Consider the following 25,267-nt stretch of genomic DNA (forward strand, 5'->3'; position numbering starts at 1 on the left):
CGAATCATCACATCAGTATGTAATAAGGAGGTTTTTAGCGGTATTCATTCATGCATGGTTTAAAGCTTTGTAGAAACTCTATAAGCTGCTTTTAATGAATGTTAAAAACCGTGAAGAATTCAAATGAATTATGTACACGTGGAATTAAGAAAATTTTACTTAATTATATACATGCTAAAATACTGTTAATCTGTTTTTACCCTAGTCCCGTGTTTGACTATTTTTATTACTGGCTGTATTACCAATTTTAAATTACTAATATTCATCTAATAAAAAATGCATAAACAAAAGCCAATAAACCAAAATCTACGATATTATACTGTTTAGGTATTCTGGTACCCTCAATTTTAACCTACTTCCCATATACCCAAAGACTAAACTAAGTTAAACTAACAATGGTTATGTATTAAAATACATTACAATTTCTGGGCGGTCTGGTACTCCAAGCACGGGGTGCCACAGTACAGAATGTTTTTGTTAATAACTCTATCGATCTGAACCTTTCATGACTAAATTATCATGAACGCTTTCCAAATACATGGCTGTCGTCCATTTAGTTTTCGAGATAATGGAACTAAATGAGGTTACGACGGGTAGGCCGAAAGCAGAGCAGGCAGAGGACTGGGCCGCTGTATGTATTTTGCTATTGGTTTATCATTTACTTATATATATGGAATATTCCCTCCAAAATAAAATGTTTAAAAAAGTCCGTGATGTTTTAAGTTCAACACGAATCATAGGTATATTTACAAAAGAGATCACAAAATTTCGTGGATGGTGGTGGCGATTATGCAATTGATTATTTATTTATTTATTTATTTAAAAAAAGACACATTGAGCACATAACAAATTATGAATTCAAGACCGTCACAACATGACATTTAGAATAAATAGTACAAGTAAATCAACTAGAGAAAAAACAAGGTAGAGAGCAAAAAAAAAAATATAGAAAAGAAATAATGAAAAACAATTCAAAAAAAAATACAAATTAAACAATAAAATAGAATTTGAAAAACTTTATATTGAGTGTGCTCAAATTAAAAATAATTGATTACATACCCACTTACACAATATGGGTATACGTTATATCATAATATCACCACACGTAAAGTTAATATTACAAGGTTAATAAAAAGCCAGAATAACATTTTGCTGAGAGATAAAAATAATTAACCAACCAATTAAGTAAGCCAAATAAAGCGTCCCTCCTCTGAAAACATACCCACCCACGCATTGATTTCACATTCCACTACATATAACGGCAAGCAGGTGAGTATCGCAATCTCTTTCGGCTACCTGTGTCAATATTGTATTAGGTCTAATAATATGATTCGACTAATGTATACAAAACCTACGACTTAATTAGTTACAAGTTCGACCCGTGGGGTAAACAGTAATTTTTATGTATACATATGTGCATGTATTCGTTCAAATAAACTCGTTTTTAATAGTGTTATGATATTTTATGGAAATAAGTTTCTCTTAGAGCAGGGGGGGGGCAAACTTTTTGGATGGAGGGCCAAATTCAATAATTCAAAATGAGCGGCGGGCCGCAAGTAAAATACTATTTTTAGATATACACTATTTATTATCACGAAAAATAAACATTACAAAAATTTTATGAGAAGAATGAAACTGTTTTTTAACTGTACATTTTTTTAACATTTTTTTTAAATTCAGGTATTAATTTTGTAGTTGATATTCTCAAAACTGCTTCTAAATGGGCATCGGAGATATTTGATCGTAAAGAATTTTTATTGAGGTTCATGATCGAAAATGTTTGTTCACATAATATATAGGTTGATCCAAAAATAACGAACATTTTTCTTGCATAATTTTTAAGTTGGTCGAATTTGTCTGAATTAAGGGCATTGTAAAATTTTGAGATTTCTTCACGACGATGCAATTCTCTTAAATCAGTGTCACACTGCAGATCAATAATCTCAAGTTGTAGCTCTGTAGGTACACTATCAATATCAATTGAAAATGGACGGCGTACTATTGCTAAACAAATTTTAATCTATTGTCAATATTTTTTAAAAACTTATAAAAAAGTTATTCGTAATCAGAAGTACAATTAATGATGGCGGGCCGCAAAAAAATACCCGGCGGGCCGCAGTTTGCCCCCCCACCCCCTGTCTTAGAGTTTAGAGGAAGTCAGGATCGTGCTGTGAACTAAATAACGTATTAATGGAATAGTATCTACAAATCTTAAATCGATTAGAATTTAAATTCTATTAAGTATCGGTAGTATTAAGAATAATAATTATAATATGATGTTATCGGTACATACATACTTAATATTGAAAAGGTTTTTCTTATTTCAGCAAGTCAAGCACCTATCCTAACGAGAAAACTTTCCCAATTATTTCACGAGCTTCCTGATTTGCCAAGAGTGGGCGAAGCATAATTTTTTAATCATCGAAAAACGTGTACAGATATCACAATATCGGAAATAAATTTTAATGTCGGCCTCGTGAATAATAAAATAAAACTGCGACTAGAAAATAATATATCGTACATACGCTCCGACGGGTATCGGGGCGGAGAAAAAGAAACTTTCGACATTTATCAGGAGATATAAATCAAAGTTTTGCGAGACAACTTTATAAAATATTTCATTTTCAGCGTTTGCCCGTCTCCTCCGCATTGATCTGTCGGTATAGCAGGGAGCTGTTTTATCATCACGCTCCGAACTGGGCTCGCAGTTTGCGATACGCTAGTTTTATGTTCATCTGTGCAGAACGTATGCTCGCCTGATACATTGATGTTTAAATTATGGACGATATTGTTTTATTTGTCCATTAATATAAATAACAATATGTACCCTCTTATTTGAATTTTATTGATACATAGAAGGCAATTCATTTTTCTTACATAATCTGTGTTGAGTTTTTTTTTTAACAAAATGAGTTTAATTAACGTTTCGCAAAAATAACGTAAACTTATTTCTGATTTCCGGATGCAAAATCAATATATTATTATCAATAATTGCCAAAAAGAATAGACATATTAAATTGAACTGTTCATATTTATTACCATAGTAAATGGATAACTGTACAAAATACAGGATACGTTAGTATCGTATTTGCCAGTGTGTAACTTATGATGAAACTTACACAGTTTATAGACTTAATTTCTATTACCAATTTACTACATTCAGTTGATACCAACAACATTATCTAGCTGTTCAAGTTTCAGCAATATTTATTGAGTAGTTATATTATAAGCGAACAAATGGAATATGGGATGAAGTTTGTATGGGGACCCCGCGTTTAGAGCACCGTAAGACGAAGAAACTCCACTATGCTGATAAGAACAATGTATTCTATAAATTGTGTAAGCGTCGTCAATATCGGTTTAGTAACTTTTGAGTCATCAGCCGGGGTCAATCCACTGCTGGGTGAAGGCCTCCCCAAGCTTCTTCCAACTCTCTCGATCCTGTGTCGTTCGCTGCCACGTATTTCCGCCGAACTTTACCAGTTCATCAATCCAGCGGCTTTTAGGGCGACCCTGTGGCCGTTGCGTGCCCCTTGGGTACCACTGGATGACAGCATTTGTCCAGCGGCCGTCCTTTCGGCGAGCAATGAGCCCCGCCCATATCCATTTCAGCTGTTCGGCAACATCTATTATATCGCGTACTCTTGTCTGCTTCCTAAGCTATTCGTTTCTCTTACGGTCACGTGATGCCCAACATACACCTCTCCATGCTTCGCTGTGCGACTCTTGAGTAACATTTGAGTAATAATGAACAATAAAGGAAATACACTAACACTTGCATTAAGTAGGTAAATACCTTGTACAGGTTTATAAAATTAATAATAAACTCATAATATATTAGTACTTTTCATATAACTAGACGTCGCTGCATCATTTTTCACTAAAAAGGAGATATTCCCAGGTTTGATTAAAAACTTTACACAACAGGGGCGAGCGAGGCTTTCACTGTGCGCGTGTCGAATTGGAAACAATAAAAAACTGGAAACCTATTGTGAAATGATCACACGGTGGAAATATACGCGAGCTTCGAGGCTGCGTTTGACTGATATCACGGTCTGGAAAATATTTAATCAAACTGTGGCATTCGAAGGATTTTATTTCGACTGTGAAAGTAGGCTTTGAATATATTATTGACACAAAATAAAAGTGACATATTCGGGCACGATGTTCGTTATTCATGTTCAATTTATTATTGCTCATTTATGCAGAATATTGCAGAAACACGCATTTCACGTGTAAAGACCACTTTTATTAATTGAGTACATAATAACATACGCAATTATTCCCTGCGTTCGGCTGATTATCACACATTTTTAATAAATTAAACATTGCTAAAAATATCGCATTTTAAAAATCAACCCTTCTACGCAATTCGATAATTCCCATATCTTACGTTTGTCAAAAAATCATATTTAAGACGCTGACGATGTTTTAATAGTTTACATTTTCAAATTACTCAAAACTACTAACATGACACTATCGCGCAAACCTTAAAAAAAGCATAAATATGCGGACGTCATTTCACCGGAAAAGAAACCCAGTGAAGTAACATTTAATAAAGTATAATGAATAATTATTGTATACTTGCATCTGTTATATTGTCAATATATTATATGACCCACTACACTAGCGATACTCAACCTGCGGCCCTTTAAGCTTTTATGTGCGGCCCGAAACACATGTATTAGCAGGACTTTCGTATATCTTGAGATACGTTTCGACTTTGACGCACAGATAGTGACACCCGAAGAGGATTGTCATTATGGTCCACATCAGATCTGGTATAAGAGTGTTGCTATTGCACACGATTAATTTAAAAAACACGCATAATTTTTAAAATATCAAAAATGTTTTGTAAAAAAGGGGGGGTTTCATGATTTTTTTCGTCACACCAGTAGTGATGCGGCCCGCGTTACTTTACAAATATATGTATTTGGCCCGAAGAAAAAAAAGGTTGAGTATCATTGCACTACACTCTCCTAGAATAAGGGCATGCAGGGCAGCAGGTGTGTATATTATATGTGACACTGATGGAGATCACAGGGTAGAAGGGTGAGGTATAGTCTTAAAATAGCTAAATCAGCCGATATATTAAACAGAATCATTGTCATGAAACGACAGTTGCGTAGATGCGCTATAATCTATTGACTTTACGGTGAGTATATTTTTTTAAGCCCGGCTGTGAACTAGTTGGCTAGTTAGCAGAGTGGCCGTTTATATAAAATAGATGGTGCATATTTGAATTCCACGTCTGACAAAAATTATATGTTTTGTTACCATGTTTGTTTAATCCACGATAAAGACCCAATAAGCTGAAGGAAGGAATGAATGACCATTTATCATTTCTCGTAAAAAAGAGCACATTGATACAACGTTCACTTCGTGGGGTTTCGTATACTTTTTTTATGAGCTTACGAATTAACATAATATACAGATCTCAATGAACAGAATAACCAAAAATATTTTAATTCAATACGTATGAAATGTTATCAAATAATGCAATCAATTCTCACTAGATACTTATTTAATTTAACGAAAACTTTCATGTTGAAATATACTGTGATCCAGTATATATTATCTCCAGAGCTAGTTCAATTCAATTCTAATCAATTCCCCCGCGACGTGGCGCTATGATCGACTTCCACTTCCGCGAGACGTGAGGTCTCATTATTATCTTGAAGGTGTCAAGTGATCCATAGTTTATATCCCACTATGAATATTTATAAAACGATAAAACATAAGAGAAACCTAACGAGTTATTGTAAGGTAGAAATTGAATGAAGAATACTGAAATTAAATTGTTATAATTGAATGATTTGAAGTGAAGGGTTGAAAAAGTGTTCTAGCTTAATATTATATATGGTACTTGTAGGTATTATAAAAAACTTATATGTGAGTTATAATAAAGAAATCGATATTCTAGAAACAAGCCCGGTATTCCTGAATCCTGATCTATTACCTGTCAGATTCACTCAGACTTGTAATAATAATTATTACCAACAACAAATTTGGTTAAGCTAGTCATAGAAATAACAAGTTAATGGTTGGTAACGTCATAACATTACCGTACCATAACAGTATACCCGCCTCTCAACAATTTGAGTTTGATTAAATTCAATATACCTAATTATAGATCCACATATCATCTCCGGCATCTGTAAATTAACGTGTTTTAATCAGAATGAAAATGTGGCTTTTCTTGTGCTTTATATTATGAGATAATTTAATTATTAACTATTTTTTATTAGATGTGTGATTTCTGACAAGTCCAAGTCAATTAAAGGTAAGACAACGATTAATAAGGCAAGATAATACTGCCCTACTAAATAAAAAGACAGTGTTTTTTGGATTTAATAAAATAATAACTAAAGATTAAACTATCTCTAAATTAACTATCTAAAAATATTGGACTTTTTGAAATATTCTCTAAATAGACGTGTCCAAAAGGAAATTTAAAACTAGTGTTCTCATTTCACTAAAACCATAAACACTGTCTTTTTACTTAGCACGGCAGAATACACCATTCACTTTATGTATACTATCAATAAAATATGTAAAAATAAAAAAGTTACCTTATATTTTTACCACCATCTTGTACTGCTTTTATCCGCTCTTTACACTTCTCCCACCTAAAGCAGATATTCTTCATAATGGTATACTTAGTTTGAATTCACTTTATGGTTGTTAAAAATGTTCTCTCTACTTAATTTCTCTATCGGCCCCTGATGCAAGGTATAACGAAAGACAATAATTGAGTGACATTCAAGAAAAAAACAATTTGTAAAGAAGTATAACATTATTTTTTAATAAGCCATTAGTTTTATTCAATGAATAGTTCACAAGAAAAAACAGTCTTTATTTTAAAGTTACGATTACTCAATAAACTCACATGATAGACCATTTCAAACATTTTAACAACTTCAGAGTCAAATTACTCAAACTAGTATTCTCCAGTTAGTGTGTTCTGCCAGAACAGAGACGATATATTGAACATACAAAGCTTGATAACACCTCAGATATATATTATATACCCACTAGAAAAAATCATATTTGAAAAAAATACGAAACTCGACGAAATATGATTTTTTCTAGTGTGTACCTATATCTATATATATATATATATATATATGTTATGTGTGTTCAAGTATATTATATCATATTATATAATAATGATTAGGACATTAGGTAGTGTATTCATTTTTCAATTTTCACTGGTTTAGTAAATATTGCATATCTCAGGAATATTATATAAATTTAGCAATTTAAATTATATACCTATATATATATCGTCGTGTAAAATGTGAGGAATGAAAAAGAATTGTATACGGTGTAAGCATTGGATATGCCAATACAATAAATTTTAATTAAAAAATGGCAAACTGGATAATCTCACCCGGCTGAATGGGTAGCCTTATCCAAATGCTATCGACGCAATCAAGCTTGTGATCGAAAAATTTGATGAAATCGAAAAAAAGCTCCGATGAAGAGATAGTCGCCAGTTTGAATAATAACGAAAGCACGCCTCAACGTAACGATTTCATTTACGCTTAATCCATTTCCGTTACGCCGCTAAAGATAAAAGGCTTCGTGTCTGACGCTGATGGCCCGTGATTGGTTGCAGCCATTACGAAAGCTCCCAATGGCTTTTTTGCACGCTCTTTCTTCCGATAGGTGTACTTTTTATTTACAGCCCGAAAGTATATTCTGAAGTATCTGCTAATGTGGAGATTTTTTCGGTTAGTGTGCGTACAAAGTGCAGCTACGCGGCTGGAAGTTGCGACTAAAATGTGTGATTTTAAGATGGAGATAAATAAATACTATCAGATGTTTCTTGTCTGTATATGTAACAAAGCTTTCAAAGAATTTGTCATAACTTGATGTCATTTTTACATTACTTTGACCGATAATAACCCGAGACAATAATACGCCTTTTCAGCTGAACCATAAGGCTATATAAACAATTGTACTACTTATCCCAAAATTGTTGAACGTAAATATTATAAGTAACACTACATCATCGCATGATAAAAGTAAGCATTTTATGAGTTATGTAGGATTTACAGTGAATATCTGATTAAAAAAAATAGTTTCTACTGGTGTAGGAATTTCATCAATGAAAGGGTCAAATACGATTCGGTATTTTTTTACGGAGAAAGCTAATGAAGAAAAAATAACGATTTTAAGTGTCGTGTTATAGAATAGATAGAAAGCACTTGATTTGAGCACAGCGTAATGTGCAAAGCAAGTGCCCCCTAGGCCCCCTCTGCTGTGCGCGCATCGCTCAGCTTCTTGCAGTGTGCTCCGCTACTAATATTTAATCTATTTTCAGTATCCTCAAAACTGGAAATTCAATTGAAAATCTTCATATTATCAACGAAAAGGGAACACTAACGCCCTTAAAAACATCCGTTATCCGTATCATCGATGAATAACAAACATAGCAGATGACCTAAATTGAGATTATTGAGAAACTCCAAATATAGCATGAAAGAAAACTGATTTATGAAATATATACCTATTTGGCTGCCAGTTTGCATTCACTGAAATAACTAAGAAGCCATTGTAGTAACTGACCGTGATAACGTAGTCCTTCAATTTGAAAGTGTGGATCTTACAAAAGTTTGTATCAAATTACATAATTATGATAAGTATTATAATATATTGAATCTACCTGTTGCTTGGTATCAAGAGCATGTTGGATAAAGATAATGGTAAAATATGTATACTTATATATATACAGAGACATGTAACTATTAATCACCATTTAATCATCAAGGCGACGGACGGACGAGTTTCTGGCAGTCGCCGCTCCGCTCCACTGCGAGCGCATTCTTTGAGACGCAAGCAGGGGTGCCGGAATTGCGGCTTTCGACCCTTTTGCGGACGGCTTAACTTTCGCGCAACGTGTGAGACAAATTAAAATAATTATTGTCGTGGCGGCATAAGGACTGGAACACAAATAAACCCACAACTTTTCCAAACTGTAATTATCATAACCGAAATGATAGTCTCTTTGTTCAAATAATGGGTTTTATATTCGTTTGTTTCAGACATGTTTTAAAATAAGTTTTTTTACTAAAAATATTTCGTGGGCGATATTATGTATAGCTAAAAATGAAGATGCAGTGTGGAGCTCACAAGACGACTAAGAAGTCAACTACAGTGGAACCCTGATCTACCGTTCTGGCATAAATCGTTTTCCCGCACAGATCGTTCATTTTTGAAAGTCCCGCCAAACACCCATAAAAACAATGGTTGTGCCGTTTATAGTCCCATTCCACTCCTTATCTCTTCACCCACCTCCTAATCCCCAGTGTTATTGTTACAAGACAATCAATAAGTAATTACGGGTCAGGAGAGACGGTGTTGCAAAAAACATGCAGTTGCATCTCGACAGCGGACGCGTGCGGGCTTCTAATAGCTTTCCGTCGCTTAAGTGATTGACTCAATAGATACAGACTCATTCATAATCTATCATCATCATCCATACACACTCACATATAATCCATAAAACTGTGTCATAAAGTGCGAGAGTGTACGAACCGGGTGACCCAAAACAACTATACCGCGCGGGGTTTCACTGTAATATTAATTAACTGGAGTCAACATAAACATACGAATCAATCATCGATCATGTCGTGAACGCTTTGAATTTATAATTTGTTATGTTCATTATATATAAAATAAATAAATTTGATTTGATTTGATTAAAATACCCTGACCAATAAGGACTGGTCATGTCCAACGAACAAACTTAGATCGACGATCAGGTTTTTTAACATTACAAACCGATTGGAGGACTGTTTAGAAGCCAACATTGCGGTGGTTGACAATTAATAGATCTATGATTTGAAAATAGCAGCAAAAGATTTATCGCAACCTCAACAGCAACATAGTTGACAGGTCCGACCTCGTAATATTGTAATAAATATAATGAATGATGGTGAGTCGTTAGTTTGCCGATGGCCCCCGTAGACCAGTGCGTTAGATAATCCAGGAGCTCCGGGTTCGACTTCTGGTGAAGTACGAACTAATTAATATGTTATTATTGTTTTGGTCAATACTGATGAGAGATTTAATAATTTTAAATACTTTATTATAGAAGAAAATAAAACTTCAGTAACATACAGTTAAAAAATCTTGAATAAAGGTTGGACCTAGTGAGACATGAACTCAGGTCTCCTAAGATCTATGCGTCTATAATTAATTATTTCATATTATTAATTAAATAATTATTATTAAAATTCTACCGATCAGGAGGCAATCTACTTAGTGATAAATTAAGGTAAATTATATTTCAACTTAATTTATGTTTTTTTTTTAAATTAAATAAATCTGATATTGAACATACATAACTTGAAAACACCTCAGATATATAGCCACTAGAAAAAATCATATTAGAAAAAAATACGATGCTCGACAGGATTTGAAGCCGGGCGTCGGTTAGTAATTAAGGTAATTAATATTCCTTGATTTAATGCACAATAACCGATAGTCAATAATACGCAATTTGATAAGCATTTCATGTATGACCTACTAGTATAAATTGTCGTAATTACATGGGAGACTCGTAGCATAATTGGTTCATGCACAGTTGGCGCAATACCAGTGGCAATACGGGTTGAAATACCGAGGTGTTTTCAAGTTATGTATGTTCAATATATAGAATGTTAAATTCTTAAAGTCTTGTGAACTATTCGTTGAGTAAAATAAATGGTTTATTAAAAATCTGATATTATATAAACTCCAGATGTTGCTCTGATTATTTAACTGGTGCTACTCCTATTGGTTCATTACTAGTAAGTACACTACTATCATTGGGTCTCATCATATCAAATGATGCTAAAAAATCCCTTATCTTATATTTATAGGAGACAAGATAAATAACGACAAATATTACGCACATTCAATTTGACCAAATAAAGACGAAACGTGCGTAGGCATGATTATTTCTTTTCTCGAAAGATGTCGAATAAAGCTATGCGCCCCTGTAGGGGTAGCCAGACCGATTCGACCTTTGAGGGAAGTAATTACGAAAAACCTACTGCGATACACACCGTGCGTAAAAACCATCGCGAAAAACCACTTTCATATGCTTTAAAACACGCGTTAATTACTTCTGCTTTTTCGCAATTTCATTTTTTGCTGCGGCCGTACGAATATAACGTTTCTCAACTGCCAAAAACAGCTGTAAAGGCTTTTAATGAAATTAATAAAGCCTCATTTATCGACGGAGTAATATATATTGTACAAACTCCAACTGCTGTTAGCAATTTTGTTTTTGTATGTTTTGTACGTGGGAAACGTTAAACGCACAATTAGTGGAAAAGCTAAAATAATATATTCTTCAATAAAGCCCTCCAATATATATAAGAGTACATTACACAGTTTCAAGGGTTTTAACGTATATTTCATGATATTTTCAGTAAATCATTTAGCATTCACCGGATACAATAAATATTTTACGACTCGTGATATATCGTGATAAATCGCTTCATATAACCAAACTAAATACTGAGTGATATACATAGTATTATAAAAAAGTATATACATATCGTCGGTGTTTTGTAAAAAGGGCGAATCAACCATTTTGGCGAAATCGAGATTTTAATGAAAATACAATATGTATCACACTATCTTTGTTGTGTAAAAACGGCGAATTTGTATTTCCACAGGAAAGTACTTAAAAACGATAATCGTAAGGGTGAATATCCATTTAGTATTACGAATAAAAAGCGAATGTGACATATTAGGCCTTTTAAAATATTATATAACAATGCCTATTATAATGACAGTATTCTTTCTAAGCTTTATTATAAACCTGTTAGATATTTATAATCATCCACAGGTAATAAACAAATACATGTCAAAAGTTAAAAATCCTCCTCCTGTAAATTCCTCCTCCATTTTGGTTAATTCGCTCTTTTTACAAAACACCAACGATATATTCAAAAGTAACACTGAAATTATATGATTTTAAAATTAATACTATCAACAACAAGGGTATTTGATGGAATTTGAATTTAAATTGTTATTGATTTAAGCTTTGTACTATTTTATTTGAGTAATTATTTGTGAGCCGGCTTTCGTCTTTCATCATATTCAGGCACAGGCACACTCACCAATGCCAAATGCACACTGACTCAAAATACAGTTAATTCTCATTTACATACCAAATAAGAACGAAAAGATCATAAAATCATTATTTCTAACAAAATACTGCATAACTGTATTTCCTGGCTGACGCGATTTAAATTTCGAACGTTGAAAAGGTTGTATGAATACTGAGATAACATCGAAAATTGAATAATGTCGTGGGAGTGATTATTGGGGAAAGTTTAACGCTCGAAGATGTTTTCTTTTCTGGAAAAGCGGAAAACGCTTCGACAACGACGGCAACTTAACATCAGCGAAAGGTAGGTACACTCTCTCGGAAAATAGAATATTACTGGGAAACTAATTTCCGGGAGCCCCTAAATAATGTGTAGTCTCTCTTAATATGATTGAGCGAAAGAAATATTTATTATGTGTGTTTGTCTTTCACTCAATTTATCTACGGATCACGTGACTGTCGTGGGAAGTAGTTGAGATACAACAGAGGAATATTTAATGTTATTTACATTAATATAATGAATACCAAACAACATGTTTGTAATCAATTAACGTAAATAAAGCAAATCAGCATTCCTTCCGGTTCTTGGAAAATTTAACACTGGGACAAATATTCACAAACGATCAACTAACTAAGCCATATTTAGAGATTTATTATTATTTAGAACCGGAACTACGTCCTACCCTAACTCTAAGTGATGTGGTATATACGGCAGTGGCGAAGGGTGGAGGTAGGCTGTTAAGATCCAACATAAATAGTGCAGACTCAGTTATACGTATTTTTTTTCATTGAAATAATACTACAATTTACAGATGGCGTTAGTACGTTTTTAAAATTAAATTAAAACTTGCGAAACCAAGCAATAATATTAAATAATCAAAAAATACTCGTCTATCTATAAAATATCTAAAATTATGAATTTAAATAATACATACCTAACTTTGGATATTTTATAGATATAATAATATTTTTTATCTCTTATAGCCAGGATTAATTGATTTTAATAAAAAGAACCAACAATATGTGTAATATATATTATAATTCCAACGAAAACAAAAAAATATGAATGAAAAAGTGTGCACAATTTTTTCATATCGCCCAAAATAAACCAAAACTATTATGGTTTGGTTAAGGCAGGGTTTAATTATTTTTTTAAACTAACCAACATCTGTAAACTGCAGTCTTAGTTCAATAAAAACAATTTCGTATGGCTAACGTGCACTATTTAGCAGCCTACCTCCACCCCTCGCTACTGATATACGGAGATTCAGATTTCCCACTAAATAAAGATTTAAAACAGTTACTGCACGATTAAAACTATAAGAGCTGCATTAAGTATTTATGTTACAATTGATAAAGGACATATTATGTCACTTCCTAACAATATGTAGACTGGTGCTGCAAGACTGCAAAACCGGGGGTGCATAAATTGGTTACATTTAACGATATTGACGAGTCGCTGCGGTATGAGTCAGAGTTGATTGCGTCAGTGTGACTTAACCCAATCAGTACCGGCAAGTTTTCCAGTCGATAGTAGTAGTATCTACTAACAAACGATGCAGAAGAGTGGTTTGAATCTGTGCTTACTTGACTGCATGAAAAGTTTTTCGAAAAAATCAATAGATGGCTGAAAATATTAGATTAATTACGGCCCGGAAAAAAACCGAAAATTTCCGGGTCCGGTAGATATGGACGCGAGCTTTTTTCTATACATAAAGACAACGGCATCAGTGGATAATATGATTTATCTGAGAGTTACGAGGCCCAGTTTGCAACAGTGAAAATATCAAACATTCCCAGGAAATTTGAAGAAAATTAACATCGAGACCGCTTAAGTTACCAGTACTTACGAAGAGAGGTAATCGAGAGTGCAAGATTTAGATTAAGAAGAGTGTCAAGGGCCCGGTTGACTGTCGCGCCCGAGCTCACCAGTGGAGCCGTCGACTAGCGAAGCAACTGCGTCTCCCTACAGTGTGAATCAATGCAAACCTGCATCTGAACGTACAAGTTCCCATAGCAAAATCAAGTATAACTAATGTCGTGGGGTTAGTGCCCCATAAACTAGGAATATCTAAAGAAAGTCGTGTGGTCTCTAAATCATGTTATGGAGTTATTTCAATTTTAAGTTTAACTTGCCCTCGAAAATCAGGCATAATGCTAATTTCTTTGTGCGGTATGTGCATGTTTTGTATATTGGATGACCTTAAATTCCTTTTCTAGAGTACATATTTATAAATTATATACACATAATCCGTTGTTAACTCTAAATACTTAAAATATCGACTTACCAACTTATAGTATAATCTACAATAATCATGGTTTTAATTTATTGTAGCCATGGTCATAGGTCTACGTTTAAAAACTAACAGCTATGCTCCAGTTTATTTGTTAAAAACAATTTATCAATATGGTTGGTCCATTTTTGAGGAATAGTTAAAGATGAAGTCAGTTATTACTGTTATACATACACTCAAATCGACATGAGAAAACGAATTGAAAGCCGTAGTCAACATAATGTAATATTACCATAGTTTAAACATCTTTTATTATTTCGTCGGTGATCGTTATTGTGTAGTGCATTAATTTTGTTACAATTAGTATGCGACTTACCCTTTCCATGCAGTTGTTGGCGGTTGTCGGCACCCTTGAGATTTTCAGCTGTGTGCACGAGCTCGTCTAGTTGCGGTTTTTTCTGCTCTAACTCACGCAGAACGTTCTGGAAAATAATTTAAACAACGATATTATAATTGAATTCAGATTAGCGATATTTAATTTGATTGATATATTCATTCATTCATTAATTTAAGTGGTGAGTGTAGGCGATATCACAAATACATGCACAGAAACAAAACGACAGCTTATCGCTACAGAGTGGAGTTATTAGAACTATTTTTTCGGTAATGTTTATTTTAATGGGGTTGGGTTCCGAGATTAAGATCTGATTCTCTGAAAAACCAACATACTCGGCTACTTATACATATCAACCCAGTTATAAAACTATATTATATAATAAGGACGATACATGAGTATTGCATAACGTCAAGATAGTGGAAAATCAGTCGAGAATAAAATGCAATCAAAAGAAGTCCAATTCTTAATTAAAATCATTCATCAAAAAGGATCTCACAAGCTCATTTATTATTAAATCTAAATTATCTCAACGAAAGACGTCTAAAGCTTTTTTATATTGTGGACGGTTTTACTTAGTGAAAATTTAACTGCATGTGGTGTAAAATTTTAATTGCAGTTCCGTAGCCATTATGCAAAATTATAAACTGCATCGTGCATTCTAGGTGAAAATCCAACACGTACTTCATTTCGCGAACACTGTGGAAATAAAAAAATCTCCAGCGCTTCGTAACTACTCGTAATAATTTGCTCTACTTTTGCGGTGACTTTCCACTATAGACATACCGTCCAGGTTAATTCAAAATATTAGCATAAGTATCAGTTGAAGTCAATTTACTGCTGAATTTAGGTATGTCTTGGTTCTTTCTTGTCTTTTAGGTTCCTTGATTTAGCTTCATTTTAATGGATTCGTCGATCCAGTGGGTTTTAATACTCTGTGGGTCTTCATGCACCGACTTGACGACTCCTATCATGTATCCATGTGGAATTTTGTGGTCATTCCACTTTCTGCGTAGCATAGACATTGCGCTAATTGTAGTTTTTAGATTTATCTTAAATTACGGCTCTATGTTTCACATGCATATTACGTAAATAACCAACGCTAGTAAATATAATATTATTTATATGAAAAGAAGTAGTCATCATAATATAAGAATATTATTTGTTTAACTAATAACTTTTAAAGATTGATATCGTAATAATTTATATATCTCATTAGTCCATTAGTTAACACTCCATTAATTTCCAATACGTTACCATTGTTCCCAGAATGGACGATTTTACACATCTTGCGTGTAGTATTTATATTGTTTATAATTACTAATGATGTATTATTAGGTTTTGACGATTTATATAATATGCTTATCGAGTGTATATTATGCGGATACACAAAGCGCTTAACGTCAGCGGACAGCAGAGCCAGTCCAAAAACAAACATTTTCTTTCTTAACTTTCTTCTTTAAGCACTACGGTGCATGGTTGCAGCATCAGTCCCGTGCGGCTCCGTCTCGGGACGGAATGAGCACTTAAAATCACTTCTTTCAGACACGTTTAAAGCGTCATAGAAAGCGGCCGTGCATATCCACGGTTGTGCATATATGACGGGTGGTGGTGGGCACTTTTTTTTTGATAATAAGGTAGGGGTTTTTTACGAACACTTCAACTATTCATAATATGTTTGTTATATATTTTTTTATTGACTTAATAGGTAAGTTTTTACCTACTTTATTGTATTTATTTGTTATATAAGTTAGAGTTAATTGTATTTGTTGTCAGTGTGTATTTGCCTTTTGGTGAGTGTACAATGTGCCTGAAGATGCCGAAAGGCGAAACCCGGATCGCAAAAAAAAAACGACTCAAATGGAATAGTACAAAACTTAAATGCATTAGAATTTAGACAGTAGTATGTTTTTAACACAATGCTACATTAATGTTGAATATACTATACAAGCGCACAAATCGAGGTCTTAATGTCAAACTAGGCTATCTACAATAGTGCAACTTTACAAGAGAGCCAAAAATCGTTATTTTAGATTCTTGTAACTCAACAAAGGAAATGTTTATTTAGAACCTAATGGTCATATTTTATAATTTACTGTGTATTGTACATTTATTTATCATGCTTATGATGATGTTAAAATTTATAGGAATAGTTTTAAAAAAAATATGAAAACAAGGGTTATTAAGGATAAGGGTTAATAAATTAGAAAAGATTGACATAACATTGTTTGACTAACTATCATGTAGCCGGAAATGTAAAATAATGATATCTCAAATAAAAACACTTTTGTAGATAACGTTGTTTGACTTTAAGCACTCGAAATGTCAATGGACATTTTGAAGACCGAGATAGACGTACTAATTTATTGTTAACCAGATATTGATGGCAGATGAGGATCGTTTCTGGGTCAGCAAAACAGTTTAAATGACTAATGATTGGCGCGCTTTCGTGGTTGCTTTTTATTGTAATAGATGTTTAGCTTGTCATCGCGTTATTCCTCCACCTTTCTGATGAAAACAGTATTTTGAAAATGGTGCCTAAAGCGAGCCCGAAACCTCGAAGAAAGAAGAAGAAAGAACAAACGTTGGCAATTCAAAAAAAAATTAAACTAAAGCATTTTATCATTACTTTTGTCTTCGAGACCTTAATAATCACACTTATTCGGCGGCTTTCATTTGCTAGCTCATGCATCCTATCGTGGAAGATTTTTCAAAACGGAAAGCGTAGGTAATGAAATCTAAATATTATAATTACATCAGATCACTATGTTTGATCCTACTATAATCTTCACTTAGTGTAGATTGTATTAACAATTTTTGAAGTTATACTTATTTTGACCCATTTGGGAAATCAGATCAGAGTGTATTTTCGGCGTGTGACATGTAACACATAATTTATTTTTTCACACGAAAAAAAACGCACTCGTTTGGATTCGAACCACCGATTGTTCGGTTATCAGCCGAACGCACTACCTCTACGCCACAGTATGATACTGCAATCGTGACGGTTATACAGTATAATATTATAGTTTAGAATTGTTTCGTTGCCTAAGCAGAGAATTTATTATTGTCGGCCATTTGCAATTCCTCACGTAAACATACGATTAAATGCCTGTTTCAACGAGTTCAACGAGTGACAGTTGGTACTTTAAAAATAAAAACAACGAGAAAAAATCATATAATTTAGTAATATAAGTAAAAGTATATAGAAATAAGCCAACGGCGTTCCAGTAAGCGGTCCTTTTTCTTGAGTGTATAATATAACAAGATAATTAATTAAGAGCTAGTCAAAGAATCTAGTTTATCACAAGTTTTATTTTTGTTTTGTTACGCCAAAGAAGTATAACTTCTAACGCGCGTACATAAGTACACACACAGATTTTTTTGTTTTTACGAAAAATAGATGTTTTTCTCACTCTCTTCTCTTCTTACTTCTTTCAACCTCTTAAATCCATACGTTGGCTCCAAGCACTTAACAAGCAACTTAAACAACCAGTGAGTAGTCCTTATATGTATATAATTAAAATATAATATAAATTAATTGAAATATGAAAGAAAACCTCAGAATGCATTCATCGCCTATATCACATTTTATTAAATGCATAAAAATGTCTAGTCTAAAAATGTAGAGTCCAGGTGGATAACTTTGATTCTACACACTGAAAATTTCCCAATACCTTTAAAATAGATTAAATACTTGCTAAAAACGTGTAATATAACAATGCCTGACGTTATTCAGACCGTGGTACTACCTATTGTGAATTACGATGGTATGCTAGTTATTGATTATCTTCGAATGCACTGCTGTACCTGTTCGTTGTAAATGAAGATTTTAGATTGCATATTTCGTTCAAAATATTATTATTAGATACTATTTATTGCGATAGGCAAAAATCATCATTTTACCATGTTACATTCGAAGTATGAGCAATAACGCGCAATACCATCGAATTTTACAATAATTTCATGTCGCAGACCGACTATAGTGTGTCTTGTTGAAGGATGTATATATATATATATATATATAACTATTTCTTTTATTCAACGAATAAGACACAAGATTTGAGAATGTAACATTCTATATACTGAATATACATCATTTGAAATATCTCATGTATATAAACACTAGAAAACAATTACAAGATAAAAATAACTTTTTATATAACAACGTTTTTAAATTCTGTTGAATCATATAAACTTGACTTGACTAGCTTAAACGATCAAAAAAAATGTACTTAACATGTCATATTGAATTCCATAGGAACACACGTATATATCAATAATTTAGTTGCTAGGGCCCCAGACCCCTAGCAACCAATAATGGTGTCGAAATAACTTTTCATACAAAACAGAATTAACTGAAAATGAATTCAATTCTACTTAAAGATGGCTAAAAGTATTAAAAAATGTTTTTTAATAAATTAATTAATTAATTGTTCAAAACTAACCAACACCATCCGTAAATTGTAGTATTAGTTCAATAAAAACAAATACGTATGACTAACAAAGTTTAATGCGTACCTACTATTTATGGCGGATCCTAACAGCTTACTTCCACCCTTCGCTACTGTTCAGTATGTATTTAGACTGGTCAAAATGTGAGTCCAGTGCCGAATGCTATATTTCGATGGTTAACAATGTCGCCCAACTACGGCAAGTACGAAAGAAAATCATTTTTTAGGGGTTGTCATCACGTTAAAAGTATTCTCCCCTACGCGTAGATAAATATGTATCGATGTTGTACAGACGCCGTATGAAAAAGGAGCATTCAAATGAAAGAAGATAAAACATAAAATATCCCAAACGTTTCCAGGCAATTCTAAAACGAGTAAAGAAGTCAATTTTACGCTTCGCAAGTCTACGGCACGGAATGAAATTGGATCCTCAAGTATTCCAGGACCAACTTTACTTATATTTATTTTTTTACCGCTCGGTGTGTATTTTTTTTCTAACTCTGGAATGGTAAGTATCACTTACATATAGCAATAATGGTGAATAATGGTTATATTTCGTACTTAAATTTTTAATATAATTAGTGTTGCTAAAACTATATTATAAATTTGTTTTACCATCACTCAAGTGTAACTCCATATTAGGTGATATGAGATATCAAAACCGAAGGGTGGTGATAGGCTGATAAGATCCGACATAATTATTTTACACTAAACTATATCAGTCATACGATTTTTTTTAGATATATCTAATAAAGCTTCAAAACGAATGATTTTGTTTAAAAAAATCTTCGTAATTATCTAGGGCAACCGTAGTTTAATTTGTAAAACATACTGGCGCGAATCCAGCAGATACAGGTTCAAGTCCCGTTGGGTGTCGTATTTTTTTCTACAACAGGATGTTTTCTAGTGTGCATGAAATGTTTTCAAATTAGGTATATTATTAATAATATAATGAGTTTTTTTTTTAATATATTACCATTTTATTTGTGATTTTGCAATAAGTGTCAACAAATAAAAAAATACAAACCCCTTACAGCCGTGAAACATAAATAAATAGGTTAATTTCATATTCAAGAGGGTTAAGAATCGTGAAAAAAGTCACCACACATTACCCCTTAGGGTGTATTGCAGTGGTCTGCCAGCCACCTACATGTGTTATAATGAAACACTCCTTAATACGTAAACGTAGGTCTATCACGTATTTGTTGAGGCCGTTGCGCGCGTGATTTCTTTTATTTAAATAAACAAATTTTGTCGCACTGCAGTTGTACTTCTTTTGCATAATAGTATTAAATTATACGCATAATAAAATAAATATAAAACCTCCTTAACTTTTCTTTTAGGCCGGTATCACACTATTAAAAATCTTTGACAAAATAATCTTTTATGAAAAATATTTTATAAAATCTTTTAAGGTGTAATATCACACTATTAAAGATCTTTGGAAAAATAATCTTTTATAATATCTTTTAAGGTAATATCACACTATTAAATAAATTTGACAAAATAATCTTTTATAAAGAATATTTTATAAAATCTTTCAATGTGTAATATCACACTACTAAAGTACTTTCACAAAATAATCTTTTATGAAGAATATTTTATAAAATCTTTTAATATCACACTATTAAAGATCTTTGGCAAAATAATCTTTTATAATATCTTTTAAGGTAATATCACACTACTAAAGATCTTTGACAAAATAATCTTTTATGAAGAATATTTTATAAAATCTTTCAATGTGTAATATCACACTACTAAAGTACTTTCACAAAATAATCTTTTATGAAGAATATTTTATAAAATCTTTTAATATCACACTATTAAAGATCTTTGGCAAAATAATCTTTTATAATATCTTTTAAGGTAATATCACACTACTAAAGATCTTTGACAAAATAATCTTTTATGAAGAATATTTTATAAAATCTTTCAATGTGTAATATCACACTACTAAAGTACTTTCACAAAATAATCTTTTATGAAGAATATTTTATAAAATCTTTTAAGCTGTAATATCACACTATTAAAGATCTTTGAAAAAACAATCTTTTATGAAGAATGTTTTATAAAATCTTTTAAGGTGTAATATCACACTATTAAAGATCTTTGACGAAATCATCTTTTATGAAGAATATTTTATAAAATCTTTTAATGTGTAATATCACACTACTAAAGTACTTTGACAAAATAATCTTTTATGAAGAATATTTTATAAAATCTTTTAAGGTGTAATATCACACTATTAAAGACCTTTGACAAAATAATGTTTTATGTAGAATATTTTATAAAATCTTTTAATGTGTAATACTACATATTTTATAAACTGGTCCGTATTAAGCACATTATGGTTTCTTGTCGGTTTACGGGAAGCCAGCATCAAACAAATTTTGAAAATAGCCGACATACTGGATTATTTGTTATGTTAGGTTATGCATAGCCTGTTTATCGACACACGTCAGGTATTTCTATTTATATATAATATTTTGAATTAATAATTATAATATAATTAATAAGAGAGGTTTTTTTAATATCGTTACTGTTCTGGCAGAAGACACTAATTCGAAAAAATGTCATATTGAGTTAGTTATACCAAAATGTTCCTTATTTCAAACTTTACCGTCTGAAAACCTTAATAAATAAGCAGTCTTTATTTTAAAGTCATCCTTTTTATGATTACTTAATAAACTCACATGATAGACCATTTCAAACATTTTAACAACTTCAAAGTCAAATTACTCAAAAACTTGTATTCTCCAGTTAGTGTGTTCTGCCAGAACAGAGACGATATAATCTTTAATTGTCTTCAAAATTCGTTAGTGAATTTGTTATTTGTTTGATTACCAAATTTCAATCACATACTATAACAGTCATGGTGTTAGGTTAAACTCTATTGCAGAGTGATTAATTTCCTTGCGCGCACCCTTACCCTTGTAAGCATTTAATCTAAACAGTAAACTATTACTGTTAAAGTATGCACTAAATAAAATAAAATAATAGTTTCAAAAAGTGCCCAAAGCTAATAATGGTGTATAATTTGAAATAATCACACCTAACAAAAAGGGTTAGGTATATAATATCTATGTTTGTGTTCTGTGTGGACTGGCTATTTTAGCGATCTTCTTCTTTAAGAGGGGTCTCCTCCACGAAGGTTGGCAACCATCAAAGCAATCTCAAACGTTGATACTGTCGACAGGAAGAATGAGTTACACTTATATGAAACCTTGTCCTTTGATTCTTCAGTCATGATATGCGTCGTCTGCCCGCAGCACTTCTCCCCCACACGCATTACACGTTCAAAATATTCCCATCGCCGCGCTTTATGGTCCGTAATACCGTGCGTTTTGCATTATTGCCTTTCCATGATATATTTCATTTTCAGCATACACTTAGAAAGTCTAGATTATTTTACACGATGCCTCATTTAATAGCACATGCTACTATACGACATAATATAAATGAGAAAATGCAACATCTTTCCATAAACATAATTATGCAGAGATTTAAATAATTCAGGTCTTCATTTACATAAAATCTCCATCATTTAGATGAAAACCACTCAAGATCGTTCTACAACCAATCTAGTCGTAAACAAACAGTTCAATCATTGTTCTTGTGCCTATCATATGCGTAAAGTGCCTAACCAATGTGTGCTACTAGTACTCACGTATAGAGTTGGGTATTTCCCGAAAAATTCACAATCTCGAGAATCGGGATTTCCCGAAATGACGAAATTTTGAATTGTCGAGATTCGGGATTTCCACAAAAAACATTCTCGAAAATTCTCGAGATATCGGTAAATTTTAAATAAAAATTGTAAAAATCCTAAAATCAAGATAAAAACAGACAAATTCAAAAAAATATGATTTTTATTTATTTATGTAAGAAGACAAACAAAATAGAAGCAGGAAAACAAAAATAATTCAAAACATTACTTATTAAAATAGAATTTTAAAAAACATAGACTGTCAATCGCTGCGTCTGACAATCGCGTACATTTTTGACACACAAAATTACCTGATGTTGCAAAAATCGCGCTCATTTTGTGTCGACGTTGGTTTAATTGTGTTGAATGCCCCGATCAGTCTTTGAACGTTTTTTGTTTTCTGTCCACTTTTTTCATATAGAACATCGTTTTTTCAATTAATATTTGATAATAAAGAAATCCCGAATCCCGAGGAAAGATTCTCGAGATCCGGGATTTCCCGAAATGTTAAAAATTTTAATTCTCGAGATTCGGGAATGAAAATCTCGAAAATTTCTCGAGAATTCCCGTCGGAAATTTCCCGAAACCTAACTCTACTCACGTATACCTACATGTGCAAGATGAACCCTTGATATAAGAGAAATCTAAAAATTGCAATTAGCACAACTTGGAATGGAAGTTGTATGTTATAACGCTAAAAGACCAGAAAATAAACCAATGGAAGCAAACAAAGTTACGCGATGTGATAGATGTCGCTAAGCAGATGTAATAGTAATGGGCAAACGACCACAGGGACACCATAATACCCGCTGGATCGACAAGTTCAACGGATGTACGTGGCAGCGAAGAACTATGGACTGAAAAAGGGGAAGGGATGGTCTTCATAAAATATATGAACCGTAATATATGCCGAAAGACGTAAGTTCTGCTCAATAAAAAGATATAAAAACAAAATTGTATACGTCACTAATATCCAACGCATGGCTTCAGATAAAACAGTCATTGGAAACATTGATTGGCATAATACAATAAGATTAATCTCGTCAAAAGTAGAACCCTGACCTACAAATCGCTAATATGTATTTTTCTATCCCACGACGAATGAGAAAAAGTATTAGGCAACCATACATTTTGTAAGGGAGTCATATTATAAATTTCAATTTAAAACTACCCTATGTTCCAATTTCAAATGGTGACGATTTATAAATACGCATGTCCCACGATATATCTGGATACTATATCTACAGTACCTAAAAGGTAACCTACGGGTAAAGGTAAAAGGTGCATTGGGTATTGGATCGAATGCATCAGGTCAGCACACATTTACATTTTCTTTTGTGTGTATAATAAAGATCCTTTCACCGTCCACCTCTCAGGCCAGTTCTTAAGTGCCAAACAATCCCAAGTCGAATAAAAACCACGCGAAGGCAGCCGAAGAAAGCGACGACTGGGAAAGCTCCAAGTGAGGTGCGCGCGCGTACCCCAAGGATAGGGTATTGCATCCCACTACCAGCTCACAAGGATGGCACAGTGTAACAGTTAATAATAGTTTGTCCCCGAATCAAATGTCCCCGCACTAATCAAAACAATGTATTGCTTTAAGGTTATATTTAATTATTTAGAATTAATTGTTAGTACAGTGGTGGTTTAACGTACGTGGAGGCCTGAGGCGATGACTAATTTTGAGGCCTCCTACGATAGAAATAAAACGAGGCTTATAAAATGTAAATTAAAAATATTTAATTTTAATTTTGTTATTGCATTTAAATTATATTATGCCTATATATTTTGACGTATTTACGTATCTGTTGTATCAACGTCTTGATTATTTGTATGTCTTGTATGACAGTTTCAGAGTCCCTAACCAACTTTAATCTACGTTAGTGCAAGGAATTTTTACACTTCAAGACTCAGTTTGAGTTAGATGAAATACTAAACACCAAGTACTTCCTTTCACCATTGTGACAGTATTATTTAGTATGTATCTATTATAATATACATTCATTATTAAAAGATTTATATTTATTTTATTACAAGAATATAAGAATAAAAATAGTTTGTCCGAATAAATAGACAAACTTCCGTATAATTACTATTATAGATAGTTTATCTCACCGAGGCGCGTCGTCACCCCGCGAAAGCAGAACAACATACTACTGTACATCCCGTGTGATAGAGAGAGACGCGCCTTTGTGAGATAAAAGAATATATAGCTACGACAGTTACTATCCCTTCAAGCTTACAGTCGCAATAAACAACCCTCATACGCTGCCAATATTGCCCACTTTTTGACGTTCGTATATTCACAAAGAGATAATATGAAAATGTGGTAGTGCTTTTCATGTGATAGACCTCGTTTTGAAGCTC

The 25,267-nt window shown here is 32.8% G+C and overlaps 1 protein-coding gene across 9 annotated transcripts in view; it reads right to left on the reverse strand.

Moving 5' to 3' along the window:
• Dys (Dystrophin) overlaps positions 1–25,267 on the reverse strand; it is a 1,414,635-nt gene that overhangs the window by 916,948 nt on the left and 472,420 nt on the right. For all 9 annotated transcript variants that reach the window (XM_085956687.1, XM_085956682.1, XM_085956685.1 and 6 more), the window contains one exon: positions 14,723–14,828. In XM_085956687.1, the coding sequence (XP_085812813.1) occupies positions 14,723–14,828 (106 nt within the window). The remainder of the gene's footprint in view (positions 1–14,722; positions 14,829–25,267) is intronic.

Source organism: Rhyacophila brunnea, unplaced genomic scaffold (assembly GCF_057557595.1).
Source record: "Rhyacophila brunnea isolate RB1 unplaced genomic scaffold, BYU_Rbru_1.0 scaffold_6, whole genome shotgun sequence".
In the NCBI taxonomy this organism is placed as follows: domain Eukaryota; kingdom Metazoa; phylum Arthropoda; class Insecta; order Trichoptera; family Rhyacophilidae; genus Rhyacophila; species Rhyacophila brunnea.